Source organism: Anomalospiza imberbis, chromosome 2, assembly GCF_031753505.1.
Source record: "Anomalospiza imberbis isolate Cuckoo-Finch-1a 21T00152 chromosome 2, ASM3175350v1, whole genome shotgun sequence".
Lineage (NCBI taxonomy): Eukaryota > Metazoa > Chordata > Aves > Passeriformes > Viduidae > Anomalospiza > Anomalospiza imberbis.
The window spans coordinates 58,247,787-58,271,627 of NC_089682.1; the positions used below are offsets into that span (position 1 = coordinate 58,247,787).

At 43.9% G+C, this 23,841-nt stretch overlaps 1 protein-coding gene and 4 long non-coding RNA genes across 6 annotated transcripts; 2 read left to right on the forward strand and 3 right to left on the reverse strand.

The window, feature by feature from the left end:
• Nucleotides 1–979: 979 nt before the first annotated feature.
• LOC137468979 (uncharacterized) lies at nt 980–3,080 on the reverse strand. The gene is made up of 2 exons (XR_010996288.1): nt 2,804–3,080; nt 980–2,717 (listed from the first exon to the last, which is right to left on the reverse strand). It is a non-coding gene; the product is annotated as an uncharacterized lncRNA (long non-coding RNA).
• A 62-nt stretch (nt 3,081–3,142) lies between these two features.
• Nucleotides 3,143–4,854, reverse strand: LOC137468981 (uncharacterized). Its single transcript, XR_010996291.1, has 2 exons — nt 4,760–4,854; nt 3,143–4,647 (listed from the first exon to the last, which is right to left on the reverse strand). It is a non-coding gene; the product is annotated as an uncharacterized lncRNA (long non-coding RNA).
• Nucleotides 4,855–5,909: 1,055 nt separating this feature from the next.
• On the reverse strand, nt 5,910–8,092 carry LOC137468980 (uncharacterized). Of its 2 annotated transcripts, XR_010996290.1 has the most exons (3): nt 7,953–8,092; nt 7,545–7,830; nt 5,910–6,667 (listed from the first exon to the last, which is right to left on the reverse strand). It is a non-coding gene; the product is annotated as an uncharacterized lncRNA (long non-coding RNA). The 2 variants fall into 2 exon arrangements; XR_010996289.1 differs by having other exon boundaries at nt 7,545–8,086.
• A 326-nt stretch (nt 8,093–8,418) lies between these two features.
• AMER2 (APC membrane recruitment protein 2) lies at nt 8,419–12,095 on the forward strand. The gene is made up of 2 exons (XM_068181263.1): nt 8,419–9,356; nt 9,531–12,095. Exons 1-2 carry the CDS (start codon nt 8,549–8,551, stop codon nt 10,406–10,408), a joined length of 1,686 nt encoding a protein of 561 aa, XP_068037364.1. The 5' UTR covers nt 8,419–8,548; the 3' UTR covers nt 10,409–12,095.
• A 7,352-nt stretch (nt 12,096–19,447) lies between these two features.
• On the forward strand, nt 19,448–23,841 carry LOC137468982 (uncharacterized). Its single transcript, XR_010996292.1, has 3 exons — nt 19,448–20,299; nt 23,427–23,563; nt 23,647–23,841. It is a non-coding gene; the product is annotated as an uncharacterized lncRNA (long non-coding RNA).

Sequence of the window (23,841 nt, forward strand, 5' to 3'; positions counted from 1 at the left end):
ACCGACGTGCAGCAAGGCTGAGTTTCTAGAAGGAACAAGCGGGGTCAGATTTCTTTAGAAACCCTCACAGCTCTGAGGGACCAACACAACCAAAATCCAGTCTGCACCAAGCCTTCCTCGTGGGGTAACCTTCACCAGAGTCCCAGTCCTGCAAACCCACGACCATCTTAGTAGCTCCTCCAGTGCAAGGAGAAGGCACTGCCATGTGCATATACATTGAGCAATGCACATGCTTACTTTAGAGATGATGGAAAATGTTTTATTTCTGTGTAACAATGTTTTTCCCAAACAGAAAATCTGAAAACTGAAAAATGTTGGTTGATATTTTTGGGAAAGCGGGGAAATAACTAAAACACCACAAATATCAAAACACTTAGAAATGGGCTGGTTTAAGCAAACTTAGGTGTTTTTTCTCTGAACATTTAACTCAAGCTCAGAGGTTTTTTTTTGTTACCCCATCCACCCATAAGCTGGCCTGTAAAACATGTCAAATAAACTGCACCCTGAGAATACCTGTCTTTTGCCACATTAAAGAAAGGGGACTTAAGCTACCTAACTGAGATGCAGCTGTTTACTCTGCAGCTGGTTAAAGCATGGGGATACAAAACCTACCTTTTGGTTTGAGATAGATGGAAGCCATTGATTCCTACAGGTTTGCAAGGCACAACCTGGTTTTGTGTGGCATCTTATAGCCAACCCTTTTGGAAGCTTCTGAAGCATACCCTGTATCAAATGCAAAACACATCGTGTGTATCTGTATACAGGAGTATTTGCAGTTTTGGGGCTCCTAAAAAAGTCCTGACAGGGAATTTTGTCATTAGCTTTGAAAATCTGTCATAATAAAAATCACAATTCTTTCTCTCCTTTCCCACCATATCCCAAGACACAGATTTGGTCCCAAAGCTTTTGAGTATTTCCCTTGCAGCCTGTGTGTTTCACATGTGTTCAGGTGCCTTTTTCATCTTTCACATTTGGCCTCTGAGTCCTTCCATCTGAGCCCAAAGACTTCCACATTTTACCATGGTGCTGGCACCCAGCTGCTCCAACCCATGTTCTGCCCAGGGCCTGGTTGCTTTATACAAAGTGAAATGAGGGGAGAGGAGGAAAGTGAGACAGAGCATTCCTGAAATCAAACTAGTTGTGAATCCATCAATAATTGTAATGGAAGGACTTTTAAAATATTTATCTGTGTCAGCTGAATCTCACAAAAGCCTTGTTAACTAATTGGGTTAGTAATTCTTACTTAAAAAAAAAAAAAGATAACATCTATCTGGGTATCCTATTTAGTGAGGCTGAATCTTTAATTAAGGTCCCAATTCTGACTTTTACACCTGCTGACACTAATCAGAAGTATTTCTGCTGAAGTCAATGGAAAGGTTAGAGATAGTACAAAGGTAAGGAAAAACCTCAGGCATCCTCGATGTGATTAAAGTTTTTTAAATGCTTACCTCTCAATACAAGTGTCTTAGCAGAACCGTTCTTCAAAAATCATGCTCAGCTGCATTTCAACTGCTTGAAAAACATATTCTGACCCAGTATTCCCCATGGTCTCCCTAATCTGCTTACACTCCTGTTAAGGCTTTTAATTAAAGATAGTGGGGAAAACCCATCCCTCCTGTGGTACTATTGTCTGTCAGGTCTGCTGAGTCTGCACAGCCAAGATTTTATTTTCATTTATTTTTGAAGCAGAAAACTTAACTAGCAGAATTAAAAATAAAATTTAAGTTTTTATTATGTCTCAGATTCTGCAAACATCCAAGGAAAAATGGCACCATGTCCATCTAAGAAACCATATGATTTTTTTTAACCTTCTTCATTTCAGTTCAGTTCAGTATATGGAATAAAATAAACTCAAAACATTTCCAGTAATTACAGTGCAAGTAAATCTGGGATTGGACTGGGTTAATTCTTAGAGGTTCTAGCTATACTGTTCCAGCAGGATTAAAAGGTTTTGGGTTTTTAATGCAGAGGGCTAGGGCACTAACATATTATTAATTAGAAGTAAATCTGTCCTTTGGGGGACTACATGCACTGCCTTCATTTTTAATTTGTATTTAGCTTTAAGACAAATGATGGATATTTCCCCTCCTTCAGTTTCTCGGTTGTTTCCTTATTTTGCTGTAATCCTTTTGTTTTGCAGTGGGAAGAACAGTTGGATAACACGGAGATAGTGTGCAGAGAATTGATTTTTTTCAATCTGTTGACTGAACTGGAAAACATTAAAAATAAATTTCTTTGAGATCTAATCAAGTTTTGCTTCATTTTGGGCGGGTTACTATTATTTTCCTATTTTGCTCTTTAAAACAGCAAAATATAAACCATTTATACAGAAATGCTGTTTTGACAACAAAAATTCTACAAAAATCTTGGATGAGCTACTGTATCCTCATCCTTTCTCAGTTCAGATGGTTTACTTGATTTCAGAAACCCCATGATTGTTTTGTTCAACCTGAACATCCATTTCTTGGTGACCTTTTTTTTCTCTCTGAAGTTGCACCCAGAAGGGATGTTGGGGCTGAAGGACAGTAATAAAAAAAAAAAACCCCACAGTGGCCACAGGACTCCTTTCACATGCAGAGAAGTTTTTGGCCTTTGCTGCAAGGATATTCCCAGTGAGGACAAGTATTCCTTCTCATGAAGTCCTCACTAGGAAGTCTCAGGTCTGACACACAGTCTGCCAGGTTCATGAAATGAGACTTCTTCCTATTTTGGCTAGACTGGGACAGTGTTTAAACATGTGAAAAGTTAATGGCTGTTTTCTTATTTCCTCCGCATTTATGCTGTGAGAGGGCATGGTTGTTACCTGTTCAAGATTCTTTACCCTGGCTCTTGTTTGGTGTGGTTTCTTGGAGATTTAGAGGATGTTCTGGTTTACTTAAATTACACGGCTTTGCATCGGACACTTTCAAATTCTTTAAATTTGTGGAGTTTAGATGTAATTTTCTGAAAATAGAATCCAGGTCTCTATTTTCAGAAACAGGTCTTGTTCTGCTCACTGAACACTTCCCAGTACTGCAGCTCTTCAGCCAATAAAACACAGTAATGACAGTTTATTATCTCCCTGGAGACTGGGGATATCCTGTACATGTATAGGGACATGCACATCTCCTAGTCATGATGAACTTTGCCATCTGTATATTGCACTGGTACCAGGTTTTGCTGGTGCCAGTTTTCCATGTGTTATTCAGGCATTTTCTGGTGAGCCTGTGTGGAGATGACAGTCTGATAGAGTTTCCTCACTTTATTCCTCATCTTCTACATGCCACTCTTTAGTCTTCCTTCCATATATTGTATTTTTTAGATTCCCTTAGGAACTTTTTCCTCGACACATCCCCAGATTTGAGCTGCCTGTGAGCAAGAGTCAGCCAGGCTCTGGTCATGCTGAACTGCACACCTCTGGTCTTTATGTCTCTGCAGCTGAGGAAAGTTTGGTTTGAGGAGAGGATATGGAAAATGGTCTGGCCTCAGAAAATGGAGGTAGGAGTAACAAAGCAAATGGTCCTGGAGTGGTGTTAGCTGCTGCTGAATGGGCTGGAGAGGGAGGAAGGAAATATATATTAGAAGATATTGATCCATTGGGAGACAAATGCAAACAAGTGGCAAATGTTAGAAATCCAGACACTTTGCCCCTTGACCTGTATGAGCAGCCACTTGCCACTGATACATGTTATAGCAAGAATGCTCACATGGAAAATAAGAGGGATTCTTCAATTCCCCATTTCTTCTTCTGAATTTTTTTGCTGGTTTTAACTGTTCTCTTTTTGTAGTCCCAGTGGCCCCCGAAGCAGATTTTAAGGTATCAGTAGAGATCTGACACTACTATGTCTCTCTTAATGAGCCCATTGATTTAGTAATCCAGCAAAGAGCATCTCTCCCATTTCCTGGTACTGTAATGCACTGAAGAGTTTAACTGTGCAGTAGCACACCTAATCATGTAAAAACAAAATGCTGTGTTCAAAGTAACTTTTCAGGCAGTGGGCCTGTTTTCCCTATGGACACGTTATTACTCTGGGCCTCCCTGCACTCATCCTTTAATTCTAGATCCTGGCAAGGTAATTATCTATTGCTTTCTAAAAGCCTGCTGACTTTCTCCCATTACCAGCTGGGGCCTAGATACAGGCACTGTGCCAGCCGAAGTCTTGCAATTCACATTCACAGTGATTTAGATTCACTGCTTATCATTAAGAAGACCTACAAGTTTTAAACTGATGTAGCATCTTTGAGCCCCAAGAATTATATATGTGTATGTACAATTAACAGTGCTACTCAATGGTTTTAAAGGTCTTTTCTGACCTGAACAATTCTATGAGCCTATAGTATATGTGGTGGGTGAAATACAACCATAGAGAATGCTAACAACAACAACAACAACAAAAAGAACTTCAGCAAAAAAAATTCGCATATCCTGCTTGTGTTGGGAGGGCTGCTCCTGACTCTGGAGTCTCTGAAGCTTCCCAGGAATGAAGCATGAAGTGAAAAACTCCTGCAGAGATGTTCAAACACCTCTGTCCTGTCACCCATTGCCCAGTGCTCCCATTCAGCACGTCAGACAGCCTTGAAATACCAAAAACTGGGGCTTCTGTCAAAATGAGGCACCAGATGGTTTGCTACCTGTCAGTCCCACCACTAATTCATACATGATGAAACCTAGGATGTTTTTCAGTATTCATTCTGTGCCACCGCTAATTCATACATGATGAAACCTAGGATGTTATTCAGTATTCATTCTGTGCCACCACTAACTCATACATGATGAAACCTAGGATGTTATTCAGTATTCATTCTGTGCCATAGACTGCAGTGTTTGGGGCAACTGAGGGCCCCTGCCTGGTGTAATGACTGGGGAGAAGGCAGGGCGAGGCTCTGCAGCTGATTACCGCCGATCCTGCTGTTCCACCCGACGGCTGCAGCTCGGGGGTGCCCCTGCGGCTCCGCCGCTCCGCAGGGATCGGGGCTGGGACAGGACGGTGGCGCCCGTGGGTCACTGGAGAAGGCATCGTGGTCGGAAACGAACAAAGCCCCGGCTTCCTGAGGATCACAGCACAGGTCAATGTTGGAGCCAGGGATGAGAGCTGGACCAGCAGTCTGTGATAGTGACCTTTAATAGGGAGCTCAAAAGAGCTGTAGAGTATGTCCAGGAAACAAGCCTTCATGACAAAGCCCTTAATTGTTATTAAAAAAATGTATACCTATAATTGCTACATTTTTTATATTACCCTTTTTTGAATAATTTTTAATATAGTGTTTCTTGTCTGGTTTTCGTCATTCATACTCAATCTAAACATTAAAAAAAAATCCACCTTGGAGAACAGACCCTTTTTAATATCCCCTTCAGCTAGAATAAAACCTGCTGGTGTGGCCGTGCCATGCAGCTCAGCATGGGAGCTCTTCCACCACATCAGATGCCCCTCAGGCTAAGCCAGGTCGGAGGGAATGCAATAGGAACAGCTCTCCCGGCTCAGCTGCCCCTTGTCTGCATGTCATCAGGAGCTCCCTGCTGGCTCCGAGTCTCTCTGTGCTTTTAAATTAGAGCTCCTCATTTGTTTTCACTTTGCAAGGTGTCTGTCAGTCGTTCTTCCCCCTTGCTAAGCATGCAGAGTTATGACATATTTCACTGTCAGAAGCAAGCTTCCATTTCAGACCTACAGAGATTAAGGGAAGCCATAAAGAAATCATTGCCATAATTCAGGGGACTGAAAAGTATGTCATAAGTTCACGATGAATCCGTAGATGTCTACAGGTCAAAACAAAAGGATTAAAGAAGAAATGGGAATATTTCATTTGTCACTTTCAAAATACAGTGCTTTACCATTTCCTTTTTGGAATGACTATCCATGTCCAGAGGTACTTCAAGATTATTTAAATAATGTTTTTTAAAGTGCAAAAAGTATTGAAACCAAATGTATAGAAAAAAAAAACAGTTTGTCAAAACATTTCCCAAATAGTAATTTCAGGTTGACTTCAAGTCACTTTCCTCCACTAAAAGTTGGATTTTAAGCTGGCTGAAAAACAAGCTGAAAGTCCACTCTTTCTGTCATAGCCACACATATTGACACAAAAATAAACAAGGCACAATTAGTTGTCTGTTCCATACAGCTGTGAAGCATTAAGTCACCTCTCCTCTGCCTTTTGTATCTATGAGTCTCCTTTCATTGGACCCAATGATTGTAAGAAGAACTGGTGAAATACAAAGGATTGGTGAAATGTAGCAAAGCACCAGGATGAAAGTGGAAAACCAGAGAATTTCAGTCAGGTGGCCAAGCCTTACTTGTTAGCATTTTTACCCATTTTTTCCCCCAAGATACATGATCAGGGCTTGTTCTTTCAAATTTCAAAAGTATGCCTGGCTCTTTGTATTTGAATTTTCTCAAAAGCATTTGGCATTCTCTTTTATCAAGTTTCCTTCATTTGTGTAAAGAGCAGAAGTATGACCAAGTAATGGGGAAACTCATGACGTGGTACCACCGATGGAGGCACAGTCAAGTTGAGGAACTTGCACCTCTGGGTCAAGGTTCTGGTCTGTCTCCTGTCTCTGTGGCTTCTGGGTGCTGCACACATTTACAAGCTGTACTCTGTAAAATCTAACTCACTCCTCCTCCTCCAACCAGTATTTTGGCTTCTTCCTTATCTGTCCTTTCCTCTGTCTCTGGCAGAAGTCAGAAGAGAGCTGTAAGTTGAATGATGTGCTCTCTCATATTGCTCTTATTGAACACTTCTAATTCTGAATGCAAATGGCACTTTTATACATGAACAGGATTAAATTCACTGGATAAATTATTCACAACAGATAATTCAACCTACTCTCATGGGAGAGTGCAATGAATGTCTGACGATGTTAAAAAAACGCCAAACCTACAACTAATTCTTCCAGCCAGTGCAGTCAATGGCAAAGCCTTTTACTGACTTCAAAGGGAGCTCCATGCCAGTGGGCCCACACACGACTTCTCTTTAGTGGTACTCACTTGCATTTAGAGCTTAAACCCAGACAAGTGTTTCTGTTTTGAGGAGCCCAGACTAGTGCTGTATGGCGCAGCTGGGCTGCCAGGGCACAGGCACTACTACAGCTCTGGGTGAAAGCAGGTCTCCTTTGCAGCTCTGGTGCAGAGCACTGCCCCGAGCTGAAATAACCCAGCTGAGAGTTCAGCGAGTCTGGAGCCCAGGGCTGGTTATTTTGGCCAGGGTTGTCTAGATTAGAGAAAATGGCACTGAGAGGTGACATCTCTGTTCTCCACAGCATCCTGAGAAGGGGAAGTGGAGAAGGAGGTATTGAGCTCTTTTGCATGGTATCTAGTGACAGGATGCATGGGAATGATTTAAAGTTGCACCAGGGGAGGTTCAGACTGGACATTAGGACGCATTTCTTTACTGAAAGGGTGGTGAACACTCAAACAAGCTTTCTAAAGAGGCGGTTGATTCCCCAAGTCTGTCAGGGTTTAAGAGGCATTTGGACAATCGGTGCTGTAAGCCTTTAGGTCAGGCAGTTGGGCTGGATGACCTTTGTACATTCCTCCCAACTGCTCGGCTCTATTCTGTTCTATTCTCACCTGGGATAGATTTGCAGCCAGTTAAGAGTTTTGTGGTCAGAGTGACACCAACCACCCTGATGTGACTGGATGGCTGGCCATCATCCCTGGCGGCAATTCGACATGGACATGATTTGGGTGCCGTGACTGTGCAGTGGCTGCAGAGGCCGGGAGAAGGTTTGTGTGGGAGCTGCCACCATGCTCCCCCTCCGTGGCAGGGAAGGCGACTGGGGAGAATGCTGGGCTCTGCCCCAGCTTGTACCACTGCTCCCCTCTGGTCGTCAGTGGGCACATGTGGCCCCGGGCACTGCGGAGAAAGAGGGACACGGGGACGGTGGGAGTCGTCCTGGTGAGGTGGGAGATGGGAAAGGAAGGGGAGGGGGGAGAAGTTAGCATCCTTCTCCTCTGCCCCCGGGAGTATTTACGAACCGGGTTCGGTCTGTGTGTCCCATTTTCCCGGCCGTCTGTCCCTGCCGTGTGGTGCACTAGCACCTGCAGACCGCCACCAGCCCCCCAGTGACCTCGGCCCCCGCTTTCTGTCGGCGCTGCGAGCGCTTCGCTGCATCCCCCAGCCCACGGCTTCAGTCACGCAATGCCCGCGGTCCAGAGCGCGATGCGACCGTGCCGCCGGGACAGAGCGGCGATGCAAAACTGTCATGAATAACAGCCGAGCTCTGCCCGCCCGGGCGCGGCACTCCCCCGGGGCACCCGGGAGCCCGGCTGTGCGTGGGAGAGGCGGCGTGGGGCGGCGGGCGGTGGGCAGGGGCCGCGTTATGTAAGGGCCGCGGGGCGGGCGGCGCTGCGGCGGCGCGGGGCGGCTCGGAACGGCTCGGAACGGGCGGCGGCGGCCGCCTGGCGCGGGCCCGCGGCGGGGGAAAGCGGCTTATCCCCCTCCTTCCCTCCCTCCGCCGGGTTGCCATGGAGACGGGCGGGCGGCGGCGGCGGGGCTGTCACTGAGGGATCGCACCGCGCTCCGCGGCGGAGGGGAAGCCGCGGCCGCCGCGGCAGCAGCGGCAGAGGCAGAAATGGACTCGCACTGCGACTGTGTCGAGCCCCCGCCGGCCGCCGAGCAGCCGTCGGGGAGGATTAACAAAACCGCTTTCAAGCTTTTCAGGAGGAGGAAGTCCGGGGGAACCATGCCGAGCATCTTCGGGGTGCGGAGCAGAGGAGGGGAGGGTAAGGGCGCCGGCAAGCCGGGGATGGTGCGGAGCCGGACGCACGACGGCTTGGCCGACGCCGTGCTGGAGAGCAGCAAGAAGGAGGAACCGGGCGGCGGCGAGGCGCCGAGCCGCGAGGCGCAGGAGCGGCCGGCCGGCAGCCTCGGCGGCCCCGCCGGCAGCGCGGTGGCCAAGTCGCACAGCTTCTTCTCGCTGCTGAGGAAGAACGGCAGGCAGGCGGAGGGCGCGGAGCCGCGGGCCGGCGGCAGACAAAAGAAGGGGCTGAAGGGGATCTTCAGCAGCATGCGGTGGCACAAAAAGGACAAAAACGGCAAGGAGGAAAGGGGGGAAACCTCGGACATCCCGTCCGGCCTTATCATGCCGGGGTCCCTGACCGCCAGCCTGGAGTGCATCAAGGAGGAGACGCCGAAACCTTTGTCTGAGAGCCCGAGCGGCGCGGGAGACGCCGGGCCGGAGCCGCCGCGGGAGAAGCGCAGCGGCGAGGCGCCCGCCGCGGCCGAGGAGCCAGGGGCAGGCGGCGCGGAGCCGCGGGCCGGCAGTCCCCCGCCCCGGGAGGAGCCGCCCGCCGCCGTGCGGCCACCCGAGGAGCTCAGCCGCGAGCGACCGGAGCCGGCCGCCGGAGAGGTTGGGACTGCGAAGGATGCGGCGATAACAGGTGACATTCCAATAACGACTATCCCCCCTGTTGAACCTCACTGTGATAGCGGTCAAGAGACGGCAGCCGCCCCTGACCCTTCCTCTGTTGATCCACCCTCAGAGCAATCGATTGATCGTATTTGTTTGATGTTTGCTGACGTGACTTCACTGAAAAGCTTTGACTCTCTTACAGGCTGTGGAGATATTATTGCGGACCATGAGGAGGATGTGGGCGGCGGGAGTGGCGTCTGCGAGAAGAGCACCCCCGGGCCCAGCAAGCTGGGGGCCACCAAGAAGCACCCCACCATGGTGGCCTACCAGGGAGGAGGGGAGGAGATGGCCAGCCCCGACCAGGTGGATGACACCTGCCTGCAGGAGTTCTGGGATATGCTGTCACAGACAGACGAGACTCAGACGCCAGGAGGAGGAAGCGGAGGAGGGACAAAGAAGCCCGAGGGGTTGAAGGAAACCCGAGGTACCGAGGGGGCCCAGAACAGGGTGGTGGTGAAACGTGGTGGCCTCCACCAGATTGCCATTCACCTGAACCACAAAGAGGAGCAGAAGAGCAGGGAAAAGGAGCAGCACGAGGGTGTCCCAAACAGCGATGAGGGCTACTGGGATTCCACCACCCCCGGTCCCGAGGAAGATAGTTCCACAAGCATCCAGAAGGAAACCCTTCCTAGGGATAGCTACAGTGGGGATGCTCTCTATGACCTTTATGCTGAGCCGGATGAGAACCCACCAGCAGGGCCCACAAACGGGGAAGTCCCCAGTGTGCCACGCTCCAAGCCCATGTCTCCAATAACGACCGTGAGCTCACTGAAAACACCCTCCAGCACAGCCAAGGACTCCAAGATACCCATCAGCATTAAACACCTTTCCTCGCATCCTGCTAGCCATGGAGCAGATGCCGGTAACAGCCATCACGTCGCACACCATCACCTGGCCAAAAGCGAGATGCACAGAACAAAAATCCCTGTCTCCAAAGTCCTGGTACGCCGGGTCAGTAACAGGGGTGTAGCAGGGACAACGGTGAAAACTGCCACGTACCAGGACAGTGCCAAAAAGTAGTTGGGTAAGAGGTGGAGGCAAAGGCAGAGAACGAAGTCCATGTGGGAAAGTCTGCATAGGAGACCACAGATAATAAATTAGTTTTGCATCACCTGAAGAAAGTCACCTAAAAGGCTTCCTTCACCGTACTCTGTGGGCCTGCACTTCTGAGTCTCTTCTTACTAGACTGTATGGATGAATACAAAAAGTCAACTTCTTTTTGAGCACTTTTTTTTACATTTGTATCTTTTTTCTGCAACACTAAACACTGGGGAGGTTCATTTTTACATGCCTTTCTGGAAGCAGGACTTGGATTATGACCATCCTTCCTCAGTGTCATGAATTCTTCAAGGGAACACAGCTACAAAAGGAGCGACATGAGAGGTTCTCCTATACTCTTATCTTTTAATCATTTCTTGGGGAGGAGTGGAGGCTGGGTGCCTGGCTGGCTCTGGAAATGATGTTTGCTCCACAAGATGTTGGAAAAAATGCCAAGCAGAAAACAACCCACCGAACAGGTATTTTACCTGCTGTAGGAACGAGAACACTGCTCAGCAGCATACTTGATTGACTTGTGTGCAGGAGATAAAACTGAGGAGTTAGGTGGACTCGTCTAACAGGAAAACATATTTTTGTTTGTCTGTCTGTCTGGTTGGTTTTAATCTGGTCTAATGTAAATGGGTAACAGAGACACCTGACATAGGTTCAGATGTTTACATCAATACTTGTCCAATAATGCATACAATCAGGTTCAGGGAAACATTTTATTAAATGCCAATATATACACATTGTCCACATTTATACAATAACTTGCTCGCCATGTGTAAATATATACATGTTTTAGCAGATTTTTAATTAAAAAAATCACCTGTCCTTATTATCTAGAGTTTAAGCAAGAGTTAGTTTTTATAGGTAGATAATTTTACAGTTCTAAAAGGATAGAACTTTGTGTAAGTACCTTAAATTAGAGAAAAATTCTGGTTTGTATGGGCTCATGCATCCCCAGATAAGTAAGTCTGAAGTGCTGATTTTATTCCAGTGGCACATTCCATGGCTCAGAGCTGATGTTCTGACAGCACTGCCACTGCAAACCTCTATTTTCAGGGGTTTAGACAAAAGTTGCTCTGGGCTTAAACCTTACCAAGAAGGAACCCAGCAAAGAAACTTGTTTTTTAAGTATTATTTTTTAAAATATATAAAATTAGTTTTTGACTATTTAAAAAAAAGTTTGGGTTCTTGTTGCTTTTTATTTTCATTCTCAATAATGTCAGAATAATTTTATGTTAAGAGAGAAAAAAATATGTGGTACATAAAATGGTCTGATGAGCTTGGATCTTAGGAGAAATGTATTAATGGCCATGACATTTCTGAGTAGTGGCTACTGTACATGGGCATTGGCAACATTTCAAAGAAATATAATAGGGTTTTAATGTGCCTGAGGACATATTTTTATGATACACTGAAAAAGCTCTAAAAATCACTGAAGTCTAAAGGTAAATGTTATGTATTTACAAAATATTTTGATATAAGTATTTAATCATCAGACCACAGTTAATATAAAATATATGCTCCAGTGTATCTAAAAAATAATATACATTTTAAAAATATACATTTCTATATTATGCAGAGAATCCTAAATTCACATCATTGAAGCTAATGGGTCTGATCTTACATAGCAGTTGGTTTTATTGTCTCTTAAATCAAAAGGGGGAAAAAAAGGAAAATAAATATACAGAATATACATTTGAAGGATATTAAGGTTGTATGTAGGCAAACCATAAAAAGCCAGGAAATACCATAGTAAGAATTGTATATATGTATATGCATGATTCGTGGTTCACTGGGGAAATGACCTTAGAGTTACGAAGGTGAAATTGACATCCAGTTTTGAAATTGCTGCAGAATTTAATACCGAGTTGCAGCATCCCAGTGAAAGTGTTAGTTTCCCTGACCAGCCCCTGTTTTCATGGTTTAAGAACCTTAATACACTTCAAAGAGGATTATTTTATGTTTTCTTCCTGACGAGTAGGTGTGTGGTTCCCTGCGTGCCCACTCACACAGACGTGTCGTACATATGTGCAGCGAGCGCACAGCTCCTGGCAGGGTCCCTGCGCCAGCCGAGGCTCTCCCCGTGCACACTCACACTCGTGTGAGCGCTCCCACGCACAGCCTGGGGGCTGTGCTCCACATCTGCCTCCAAACACGCCGGTGACGGTTTCCTCTGCCTGAGAAAGGGATTTGCATTTGGTCTGACTCCACTCGTGCATTTTAGAAAGTCAAAATTGAAACACCCTCTAATGGATGTTTGTACAGAACACGGAATATTATCCTGCTCCTCACCTCTAAACATGACATTCCTTTTCCCATTCTTTTGTTTTTGTTTGACTGTGAGGGATGCATCTTTCCTTGCATGACAAGTCTGCAGAAAAATCATAATTCCCCATTTTGTTCTAAGGACAAATTGTGCTGAGAGATTCTATAGGGTACTGGAAGTTGAGAGGGAGGGAGGATGTGGTGGTAGTTCCATAAAAACTGGAAGCACTGAGTACAGGTAGTAGGAGTGGTGTATCTTTAAACCCACTAGGAGACACCAGCTGCCATCTCTACAGGACTTGTGTGTGTGTCAAATTATTCATCATATGTGTTTTGTTTGCATTGTGGCATGTCTGTATTGAGAAACCAGTAGTGTGACACTAGACTAACTCCCTCTCACGTAACCACTAACACGAATCATCATTAAAATGCTTTGGCTTCCCTTCATTCTTCTCTCTCTCTTTTGTTTTCTGCCGCGTTTTTTCCTCCATCCTCTACATGGGGCAGCCTCCTCCTCGGAGCCAACCCCGGGAGTGAGGAGCCCTGGGCTGGCGTGGAGCGTGAGTGGGAGGGCAGCTGCCCAGGCTCCGTAGCCACTCCCTCAAGCTTTCTGTCACATACCCACCCTGAGTACATTTTGCAAATCTCTTGGCAGTTTGTTTGGCTGCTCGCTATGTACATATTTTAAGGACAATCATATCCTTAAAAGGAAAATGGGAAAGTAGTTGGTAGTAGGGCGTCAGTATTTTGAATCATTGCGACATGCTGACGTTGATTCAGGGTAATGGTTGTGTGAGAGTAAAGGTACAATTTAATGTTCAAATTACCTTTGTACTTCTAAAATTCCCTTTTGTCTTTAAGACATCTATGTTTTTTTTTTTATTTTGAAAGGTAATAGAAAATCTAATATTTACCAGGGCTTTCAATTTTCATACAAATATATTTGTTTAACTCCACACAATGCCTAAAACAATCATTGAAAGGAGGTTCAAAGGCTTTCTTTAGACCTATATATAATTCCTGAAAGGTCCCTGTAAAATACTGTGAGATGCCTAAGAACAAGCAGTTAATGGCTTGCTGGATTTAAAGGCTGAGACATAAAGAGGTAATAGTCCTGAGGCATTTTGTGGTAGCTTGCATTCTTATTTGTGTTATCCTGTTCAAGCATATATTTTCCTTGGCTTTGGTAGGTGTTGAGGTAGAAATGGTGTTCTGAGTCCCAAAGATAACATTCCCAATGGTGTCATTGTTTTGATTTCCTTTAAGTATATTTTTCTTTATTTGTTTCATTTGTTATTTGGTGGTCTGAATGATGCATTGTAATAATCAGCTGTATGTCGTTCATAAAGGATTTTATAGATCAGGACTTGCTATTTAGTTATGTGTACTCTTTGCACTTTCAGGTCCCTACTGGTAAATTTTGTATGTTCTTAGAGGATTTTCTATATATTGCATAGTGTTTTATAGCTATCTACAGTGATTTCAGTGGTATATACTCCTGTCCTTTATATCAGCACAAAAGATTTCCTTTCAGTAGCATGAAATTATGTTTTTGTGGACTTGTTTTGTCATGATAGGAGCTACGTTTCCAGTACTAAATATGTGGCCTGCAACTGACATAAAAGGTTTTATTTTCCATGTAGTGCATATGCATTTTGCTCTTGCCAGTAATAGGACTCAAACATTCGTGTAGATTTCAGAGGAAATTCCATTACTGGAATAAGAAAAAACTATGTTCAGTTTTATTCCATCAATAACCAGCATTTTCTTCATCCACTGTGAATATCCTCACCACCATTCAGGGTAGTAGAGGATTGAATTTTAAAAAAATTATGTGCATAGATGTACACTATGAAAATTAATTCACTGATTATTTTATAATGAATCTTACAAAATTATTTATCTAAGCGAGTATTGCACCAAAGTCTTAAAACATCTGATACAGATGGCATTTTCAGTAAGATGCTAAGAGTGCAGATGAGCCAAATTAACAGGGTTTGCTTAGTAAAGCAAAACCTTGTTTCTTAAATTTGTAATACTGACTGAGCTTGCAGATCAAAGGGAGCCATTGATTCTGCTTCGTGGCCATGCACTGAGGTTTTTTTTTTTTTCCCTGCTGTAATGGACTACTTTCAGAAAAGGCTTTTCAGGAAGATAATGGTATGAAAGGGACCGATCACAGTGACAATAGCCACTTACAAGACAGATGGTTATCCAACAGCCACAACGGGGGATTCTAGGCAAGGTGGCCTGAAAATGTATTTTCATAGATACTGATATGAAAGGCTGGGGCTTCTGTCTCAGAAAAACAAATTGACACCAACTCAAAGACAATGCAGAAATGAGTCTTGACAGAGTTCACACATGACAGCTTCTGCAGGGCTTGATTTTGGTTTTTATTTTGTCATTTCTTTTTTCTCCCCTTTGTTTATGTTTTTATTATGGTGACATAACCCCACGTGTTCAAGCAGGACTGCACAACAAATGACTCTTCTGAGATTCAGTGCTAAGAATACACTGTCAGTTGTCCCCAGTGGCCTGGAACGGGTTCCTGGTGAACATCCCTCCCTTCCACTGAGGGATAGGATGATAGGATTCCCTTGTCCTGAGTCCACGTGCTGTTTACTGTGAGCAGAAGTTATCACTCTGTTTTGCTGTTTGTTTTCAGGGGACAATTTATTTTTAATTTAGCTCATTTTATTTTTAATTTAGGAATTTTTTACTCATCATTAGTTCATACCTTGTCTTCCTTGTGGGCATCTCGGGTAGGAATATTCAGCACTGATTTGGTGTTCCCTAGGTCCATTTCATGTATAGAGAAATGGAAGAACTTGTCATATGCAAAGGAATAATAGCTATAACCACTTGAGCCACATCATGAGGGCCTTGATTCCTGCAAAAGCAGGTTGTTAAAACTTTTCTTGCCTTAGAAGGCTTCTCCACCCAAAACAGTGAGTACTATTGCCTAGGATGTTTTGGGTTTTTTTTTTCCTGTATGTCTCTCATTCCTTCTCAGCCATACTGCAGTTGCTTGGGAAACAGATTTTTGATCTAGCCTTCCAGCACCAGAAAAGATGAGCTGCTGCCACTATGCCTCCTCTTCAGGAGGTCTTAGCTTCTGCTTCTTGGTCTTTAAAAAATTAAACCCCCTCAGAATAAGTGGCAAAGATATTTAAAATGGAGATGTCTGCTCTGTGATCTCATACACATGGGTGAGGATGTTAAGTGATATTTTTCATAGCATGGAATACATTCCTCCACTTTCCTGTTGTGAACAGTTTAGTAAATGTAGCAAGGAAGCAGGTCACTCTTGTAGGAAAGCCCAGGAGCTGTTTGTTATGGAGACTTTGCCCAGATTTTATCTCTGCTTTCCTTTTTCCTTTCTGCACATACTTAAATAGAGCCAAAGTTGTAGTACAGAGAGGAAAAGGTTAAGCACCTCACAGGGCAAGGAATTTAAACTGCCAGGATGAAAGGCTTCTTGTAGCAATGGCTAAAAGAAGATTGCTTTGCCTACTTTGACATCACATCCAAGCAATGCTTGGCAATAAAAGCTAATCCAGCTATAGCCACAAAGTTAGGAAACTGGCATTTGACAACAGGACAATCTCCTGCCAGGGTCCAGTTCTGCTGTGGCAAAGCTTCCACTGACTCCAATAAGAACTGGCAGAGGTCTTTAATCTCTTAATCCTAAAGAAATAAAAAGTGTTTCTTAAACAAGTCTTCCTTTTTTTTTTTTTTTTTTTAAGAGTAACATTATTCAGGTGTTTGTGCAGTCTTTTATATTACTGTGGTAGTGTTTTCACTGATCTGAATGCAAAACATGTCTTTTCATTGTTTTTCATCTTAACAAGCTGTACTCCTGCACATAACTCCAGTGCTCAGCATGTTTAAATTGCAGCTAACACAATCACTGCCTTCCTTAATTTAACTCTTGATGGCAAAAACAGGACCAGCTTCTTTCCAGAACCCTAAACTCCCTGCTTGTTCATGTTTTTGATATGGTAACTAATGAAGCCTCCCTTTAATTATTGCACAGCCACATTTTAATGTGTCATTAGGGAGAAGGTATGTGGGGACTGAAAGGTAAGATCTTTAACAGATTTTTATTATTTTGGAAGATGTTGCATCAAGACAGTTGCTAAATCAGTATCAGGTTGTTTCCATGGGCTTTTTATGCAGATGCATTGGAAGCCTTGAACATAATGTCCTTGTAAAAGAAAATTGGTTCTATCTGCTTTGAATTAAGGCTGACCTTAAAATGTAATTCTTGGTTAATGGCAGCAGAGGGGAAGGTGTGTCCCAACTCACCTGCAGCCTGTGGACTGGGGGAGCAAGGTGCCCCAAGTCACCAGCAGAATTTGCTGTGTGACCTCGCCATGTGGTGCCAGCAGAGGGGTGCAAGGTGTTGCCATGTGGAAGTGACAGCCCTGGACAGCAGCAGGAAAAGGCAGGGCGGTGGTGCTGTGCTGGGGTGGGAGGGCTGATAGGGCATCTGGGGGATGGGCTGAAAGCAAGGCCTGGACCTCTTGTCCTTGTGGAAAAAGAGTTACACATATGCCTAAAAAACCCTGTATCCTTTCTTTCTTGCACTGATGCTCGGGTTGCTGTGTTACACTGGGTGAGGAGCCACTGTGAGCTTGGGTATGCTGAAGCCAGTGCTCCTGCAGGTGGACTACTGTGTGCCTGCTCTCATCAACACTTGAGCAGTGCCCAGTGTCTTACTTTCTAAAGGCAGTTTCAGCACAGAAACATCCACAAACCCCCTGTAGCCCAGCACTGGCCCATGGCATTTCACTGCTCTTCCACCCTCATTCTGCCAGGAGGATGCAAAGACCCAAGCCCTAGGCAGAGTGGTGAGCTCTGGCTGCACCCTTGCAGCCCAAGGACAAGTGGGGAGGGAGGGAGTGTAAGACACACTGTGCAGCAGCACCAAGCACTAAGCAACATTATCCTGCTTTTCTAAAGGGGGAGCAAGACTAAAGCTCTTGCTTTTTTGTGAAATTAAAATAAATCCTCTACCATGGGTGAAATTTTAACAGCTACACAATAACTTATTCCACCAGTATTCTATCTGATATCAGTGGATCTGTAAGTGCTGTTGGTTTTTATTGAGTGAAGATCCCATAACTTGGCTCCATCTGAATTTTTCCTGCTCTGTTTGTTAATAGACTTTGTCTCAGAAAAGTTCTGGTGTTGAAGCCTGGTGTTGAGATCCTGTTGAAATGGGAGATGAGGTATGACTGTAGGTGATGGAAAATACAATAAACCCAGAAAATACAACATGGCTTTAGTCTTTTATGACAGCCCACTCTGCTTAAACATCATGGTGTGCCTGAGAAAAGGGCAGCAGGGACTACATCAGACAAACCAATGCTCTTGGTGTTTCCTGCATGCTGAAGGAGACGTGTGTGTCCCGTTAGAGGTCACTCAGCCTCTTTCTATAAGATGTGATATAGCTGACAGATCGCTGTTAATTACAATATTTCCTTGTAATTTTTGTGTCAGCCACCTCTTGTAAGGTAGCGTACGATCTATTTGAGATAATGAGTGAGTAGAGCCAGAACTCCCAGCTCTTCTCATCTAAAAGCTTTGGTAATAATCTGGTGGGCCGGTGTGCACCAACTTTTTCTTAAAGAAAGCTCACAACATTCTGGGGGGCTGTTTTTATAACAGACTGTTAGACACACTCTGCTCCTTTCCACCTCTACAAACTTTGATGAGTATGTGTCTCCTCAAGTCATGGTATTCTTAATGTATTTACAACCTAACTGATAGCAATAGGTGTCTTTCTTCCCTGGCAGTTCACAAGGATATTCTAATCAGTGTTTGTTATATTTTTAATTCTGTAAATATTTATTTTGGTACTCTGTGTATTTATTGGCACTGATTCTGGTGTTTGCTTACGTGTCATTGTAAATGTTGATGGTTTCAGTAGTCTTGCTTCTAATGAATGTAAGGAACTCAGACTAACTGCACTTTTCTTCCATTCAAAAATCTTAACAATTAAAAATATTCCCACTGTCATGTGTTATAATGAAAACAGTCAATAAAATCAGTTGTCACTTTTCATTGATGAACGTGAAGGTTACTTTTTGATGTTCAAGTTAGAGCCAATCTATCGAGCGCTCTGGAAAATACTAGGCTTTTCAAAGCAGGACATTAGGGAGTTATGTCTCCAAAATAGCATAAAAGAGAATACTTGGGCATCTGTGCAATTTCATTTTTGTGTAGAAATGCCTTTAGCAATTTTACTAATAACATCATAGAATTGCTAAACTGAATTTGTTACTTAAAGGAGGACTTTCAGAAAAGAGAGTTTTGGTCTTCTGGTCTTCTGTTTCATCAGCATGTGGGTTTTGTTTAGTTTTGGATTTTTTTCCCTTTAAACCACTTACACAATGAAATGGACTGAGTTTTTATTTTGTTTTTCAAATAATCTTTGTTTTCTGATTCTCCTGGTTGAGAAGCAAGTGGGGAAGCTTGTTTTTTTGGCACAAATTGATTTTGGAGTTGCAGTTTTGGTGTGACAGTTAGAAAATGCAGTCTGCACTAAGCTACATCTCCCACCTTTAAAACATCTCTTCCTTCCCATGACTATTAAATTACATTTATTAGAACCTCTGGTTTGCAACTTTCTCTAAATTTCTTGCATTTTGAATGTGCATAAAGTATTTGCATCAGTTAAGTTTTAATCCTTAGGTTTATTTACTTCCAAGCTAAGTAGCACTGCCTCACTCTAGATTCTTCCATGGAATATACTGAGCCAGCCAGAGTAAGAACTGGAATAAAATCTGCTCAACAGTTTTTAAAAACAAAGCAAAAGGCATGAAAAGCTCTTTAATGGTAGTAAGGAGCAGGACACAGTGACACAATTTATCCTGTGCTCACAAAATCATAACTCCTATTTCCAGTAGCTGGAACGAGGCTGAAGAAATGTTTTCCCAGTGATTTAGTGCACAAACAGTTTTACATTCAGGCCTTCTCAGTCTGTGTCCCCTATTGCATGCTCCTGTCTTTTACCCTATGCATCTGAAAGCAGAAGAGTTGTGGTTTAAATTCGCTGTCACACAGATTGCCTGGTGATTACCTTGCTTTTGTCCAAGTATAGCTACTGGGATATTGGGGGACAAAGGGGTTTCAATGAAGTGCAGGGCAAATGTACAGCAACCTCATGAACTTTGATAACTATAGATCTGTGTGATGCAGCTGTTAACACCTTCCACAAACCCAGATGACTGTAACCTGGCAGATCCACTGTGATAGGAAAAAAAAAAGAAAGCTCTCCTTAAACAAGGCTTGGCCCAGATTTATTTATTTTTTTAATCAAAATGAAGTTTCTAATATTGAGCTAAAAGACCCTTCCTGATTCAAACCAAAATCAGTCATTCCCAACAATACATCTCTCTAACAAGGCCATCTTACTGGAAAAGTGTTTGCAATGGGAGTGATGACCTGGAAATCTCTCTGTGACCCATACACTGAAGATGAATGCTGCATCTAAAATCTATCAAGCAACAAAGAGAAGGTAATATTCTTGACTCTGAATAATTGGTAAGAAGTGTTGGCAAGTCTAATGGACCAGTCAACTGACCATGAGTAAGTACTAGTCTAATTTTAAAATCTTTCTCTTGAATCATGGTATTTTTCCCTTTCAAAGTCATTGTACAGGAGTTGTTTACTAGGAGCTCACATTGAGCAGATGCCTGCTTCTACCTACCACATTGCACGTCTGCTTCCAATTAAAACTATTCCACAGTGCCCTGAGGGGGTTGGGGAGGAGGCTCCAAAGTTCTTCAAAGGGTTATTTCTGCAGCCATGGATGCTCCTAGGGCAGCTGAGGTCCAAGAAACTGCTTCATCTCTAATGACATCACTATTTATGCTCTGCAAAGACCCTTAGCACTTGGATCAGGTATTCACTTAGACCTTGGGAACAGGAGATCTCCTGTTCTGACTAATGAAGGAGACTTGTCCTTGATCATTAAGTGTATATTTTCCATCTTATTTTCCAGCTTAAATGCAATGAGTTTCTTAATTACAACTCCCTGCAGCTTCTGAAAAGACTTACAAATGACCCATCTTCATGCTTCCTCCTTATGCAAAGTCCCCACAAAGTGCCTCTGTGCAGCACTCCCAGGTGAATGTCAGGGGAAAGGTGACATTGAGCAAAGGGTGCCACCAGGGAGGGGAGGGAGGGCTTGTGATGGAGTGCTGTCCTGGACCAGGAAGGTCTGAGTCCTTCTTCCACTGCTTCCTTTCCCAACTCACAGAAGTCTGCAGGTGCCACATTTTAAAGTAGCATCCACAAAATCAGCTGCACTCCATGGTGTTGCTGCTCAGAACCTGTGGTCTGAAGTTTTATGATGAAATTTCATTATTACTTAAGTGCTTGCACTGGGCAGGCTCAAGAGCATCACATGGCTAGGTCTGTTCTCCCAGGAGTCACAGATAGGCTCTTCCTCTGGCCTCATCAGCCTTCTGCTGGTGTCACTTGAAACTCCTAAGTCCCTTGGACAGAGAAGAGACTTGAATATAGATTCTCTGGGGTCTTGAATGAACAGAGGTTGCCTGGGTAGAATCATGGAGGTGATGGGAGAGGTTGAGGCAGTAGACCTGAGGCAGCCAGAAGCCTTACAGGCAGCAGTGTCCTCTTTTGCTTCACAGGGAGATGGCTGCCTCCAGGGCACCGATGTGGCTCAACATGCTTCAAGAGCATATTCAGTTGTTGGCAAGCGTGGGAACAAATGGTGCTGAGCTCCTTGCATGGAGCTGGGAACATGTAGGGTAACATGAGGGATGCAAAGAAAGCAGAAATCCCATGACCAAACAGTATTTTAAGGACAGAAATTATGTATGTCATGTAAAGCAAATGTGTTTCATTCCTAGCCTGGCTTCATTTGTTCACCTGTAAAGACAAAACTACAGCCTAATTTTGCAAGGAAATACATTTGAATAAATAAAGGCAGATATGTCTTAGTAAATATGAGTAGGGAAAAAAATATGAGTAAATATGAGTTCCTTTTGACTATGGTTGTGAAGATACCAACCACAATCTAAAGTGGATGTGAAAAAAATCATCTGCTCTACTAAAGTAATATAGAGGATCAGAAAAACACTGAAAACAATCAAAAGGATTGTTCTGAGTAGTTCTTAAGGAAAAATAGAGACAGACAAGGATTTAGTTAGGTTTGGTCTGTCTTTACATTTGGGATATATTGAATCTACATCTGTCTTTCTCTGACTTTCTACCTTTCACATTCTGCATTAATAGATTTTGTTTACTGACAGATAACAAATTACACAAAAATCCAGCATTTATAGTGAAGAAATCACCCCTGCTACTCTTTTTCTTATAGATGACTTTTTGACTTTTTTCGCCCCGTTGAATATTTAAGTTTTTGATCCTCCCGATTAGACCACATCCAGTCATTATCATACCAGATTTAGTGTCTGATTACGCAGCTGCTGCATCTGAACAGCTTCATTCAAATCAGTAAGAAATGCTCCTATGCAGCAACTGCAGAAATGTTGCTTGCATCCTTTGCTGAGCTGCCTATCGCTGCCTTCTCAGGGGCTTAACAAATTTATGTGTATCATCACTACATGCTGTTAAATTTCCCTGTGTTTTTTTTTTCCTGGGGTCTGATAGAAAACACCATAAATCCACGTATTTTATGGAAAAGCAGTTGGACGAGATTACAGAGACAAGTTAACTTGTCTATGCCAGATCTTAATTCTTTCTCAAGATGTAACGTATTCAGACCAATTTGAAATAAATGACTGTATTGGAAAACAAAACAGACATCAGAGCACAAGCAGAAAGGCAAATGTCAGCCTCTGGCTCTGAAATGACTGGGGTCCTCAGTCCGAGCTATGAAACCTTACATTTCTGCCTCAGCGCCAGCAAACACGCAGCACTATTTATAGCACAGCCTTTTACTACCCTTCTGGTAGAATAGGCTTCATCGCAGGATTTACATGGCTAACCCAAAGCAAAAGCCTTTTGTCCTTCATTTCCATAAGAGAAGGCCAGTGTTAAGCTGGTGTTCATTGGGCTGAATTACAGAAAATATCAGTTACTAGAAAACCAGTTACTAATTCAAAGGCATCTGTTACCATGGCATAGCCCTTCTCTTCTCTCTCCCTGCCCCAGATTTAGCACCAATGATGGGAGCTTAGAGAACGCTCAAAAAGAACGGTTCTTACCTCTGAAAAAAAAAAAAAAAAAAAGGCATAGTCGAGGAAGACCACATGTTTTCATGGCAACTAAGGAGTAAAGGGTTAAGACCTAGGAAATGGCTCCGAACCAATAAACAGCACAAAAGACTCCTATTAGCAAATCAAGAGCCCAATGTGTTCCCATTTCCCCCCTTGTATCTTCAATTAAACCCTTTGGGCCACAAAGTTACTGTTCCTGCCAAGGACAACAATCAGCACGAGGTGATTATTTCAGATTCTGCTACATACCCTGAGGTCTTGGGAAAATGAAAACCACCCATCCTTTCACCCTCAAATCCAATTTCCAGATCAGCTACTCCCCATCCCTCCATCATGCAGTGCCAGCTTCGAGCACCCAGGCTCCCCCCTGAGATGCCACTTTCTCAAAGATGCCTGCCTCTTCCTGCCTTCCAGATGGCAGTAGGGTTCTTAACAAGCTCCCCGATTTCTGTTCCCCCCTAGGGATTCCTTTCCAGTGTTATCTTGTCACATCTGTTTTTTTCCAGCTGGATGAAGTGCAGGAGCTTCCTCAAGAGGTTACCAACCTGCTGCTCCTGTGGCCTGTCAGACCTCCTTGCTGCAGAAACGCTCCCATGCAGCGAGGATCACTAATGTTCTGCTGTGCCCCAGCTGCCCAGCAGAGGTAAGGACCACTTTGCTGAGGTTTGTAGGCTGCTTGTTTCCTTGTCCCATTCTGCATCACTGAACTTACTCTTTCCTCCCTAGGGCTTTTCTGCAGGGCTTCTCCAGCCTCCTGGCACTGCTGTGGGGCTGTTTAACATGGATCAGGAAGGAGAATGGCTGCAGAACAGGGCAGAGAATTGGAGTCAGTCTGTGATATCCTTTCACAGATGTCCCCCTGTGACCTTCACTGCAGAACCACACCCCTTTGCTTTTTCCACCTCTAAATGGGGATTGCCA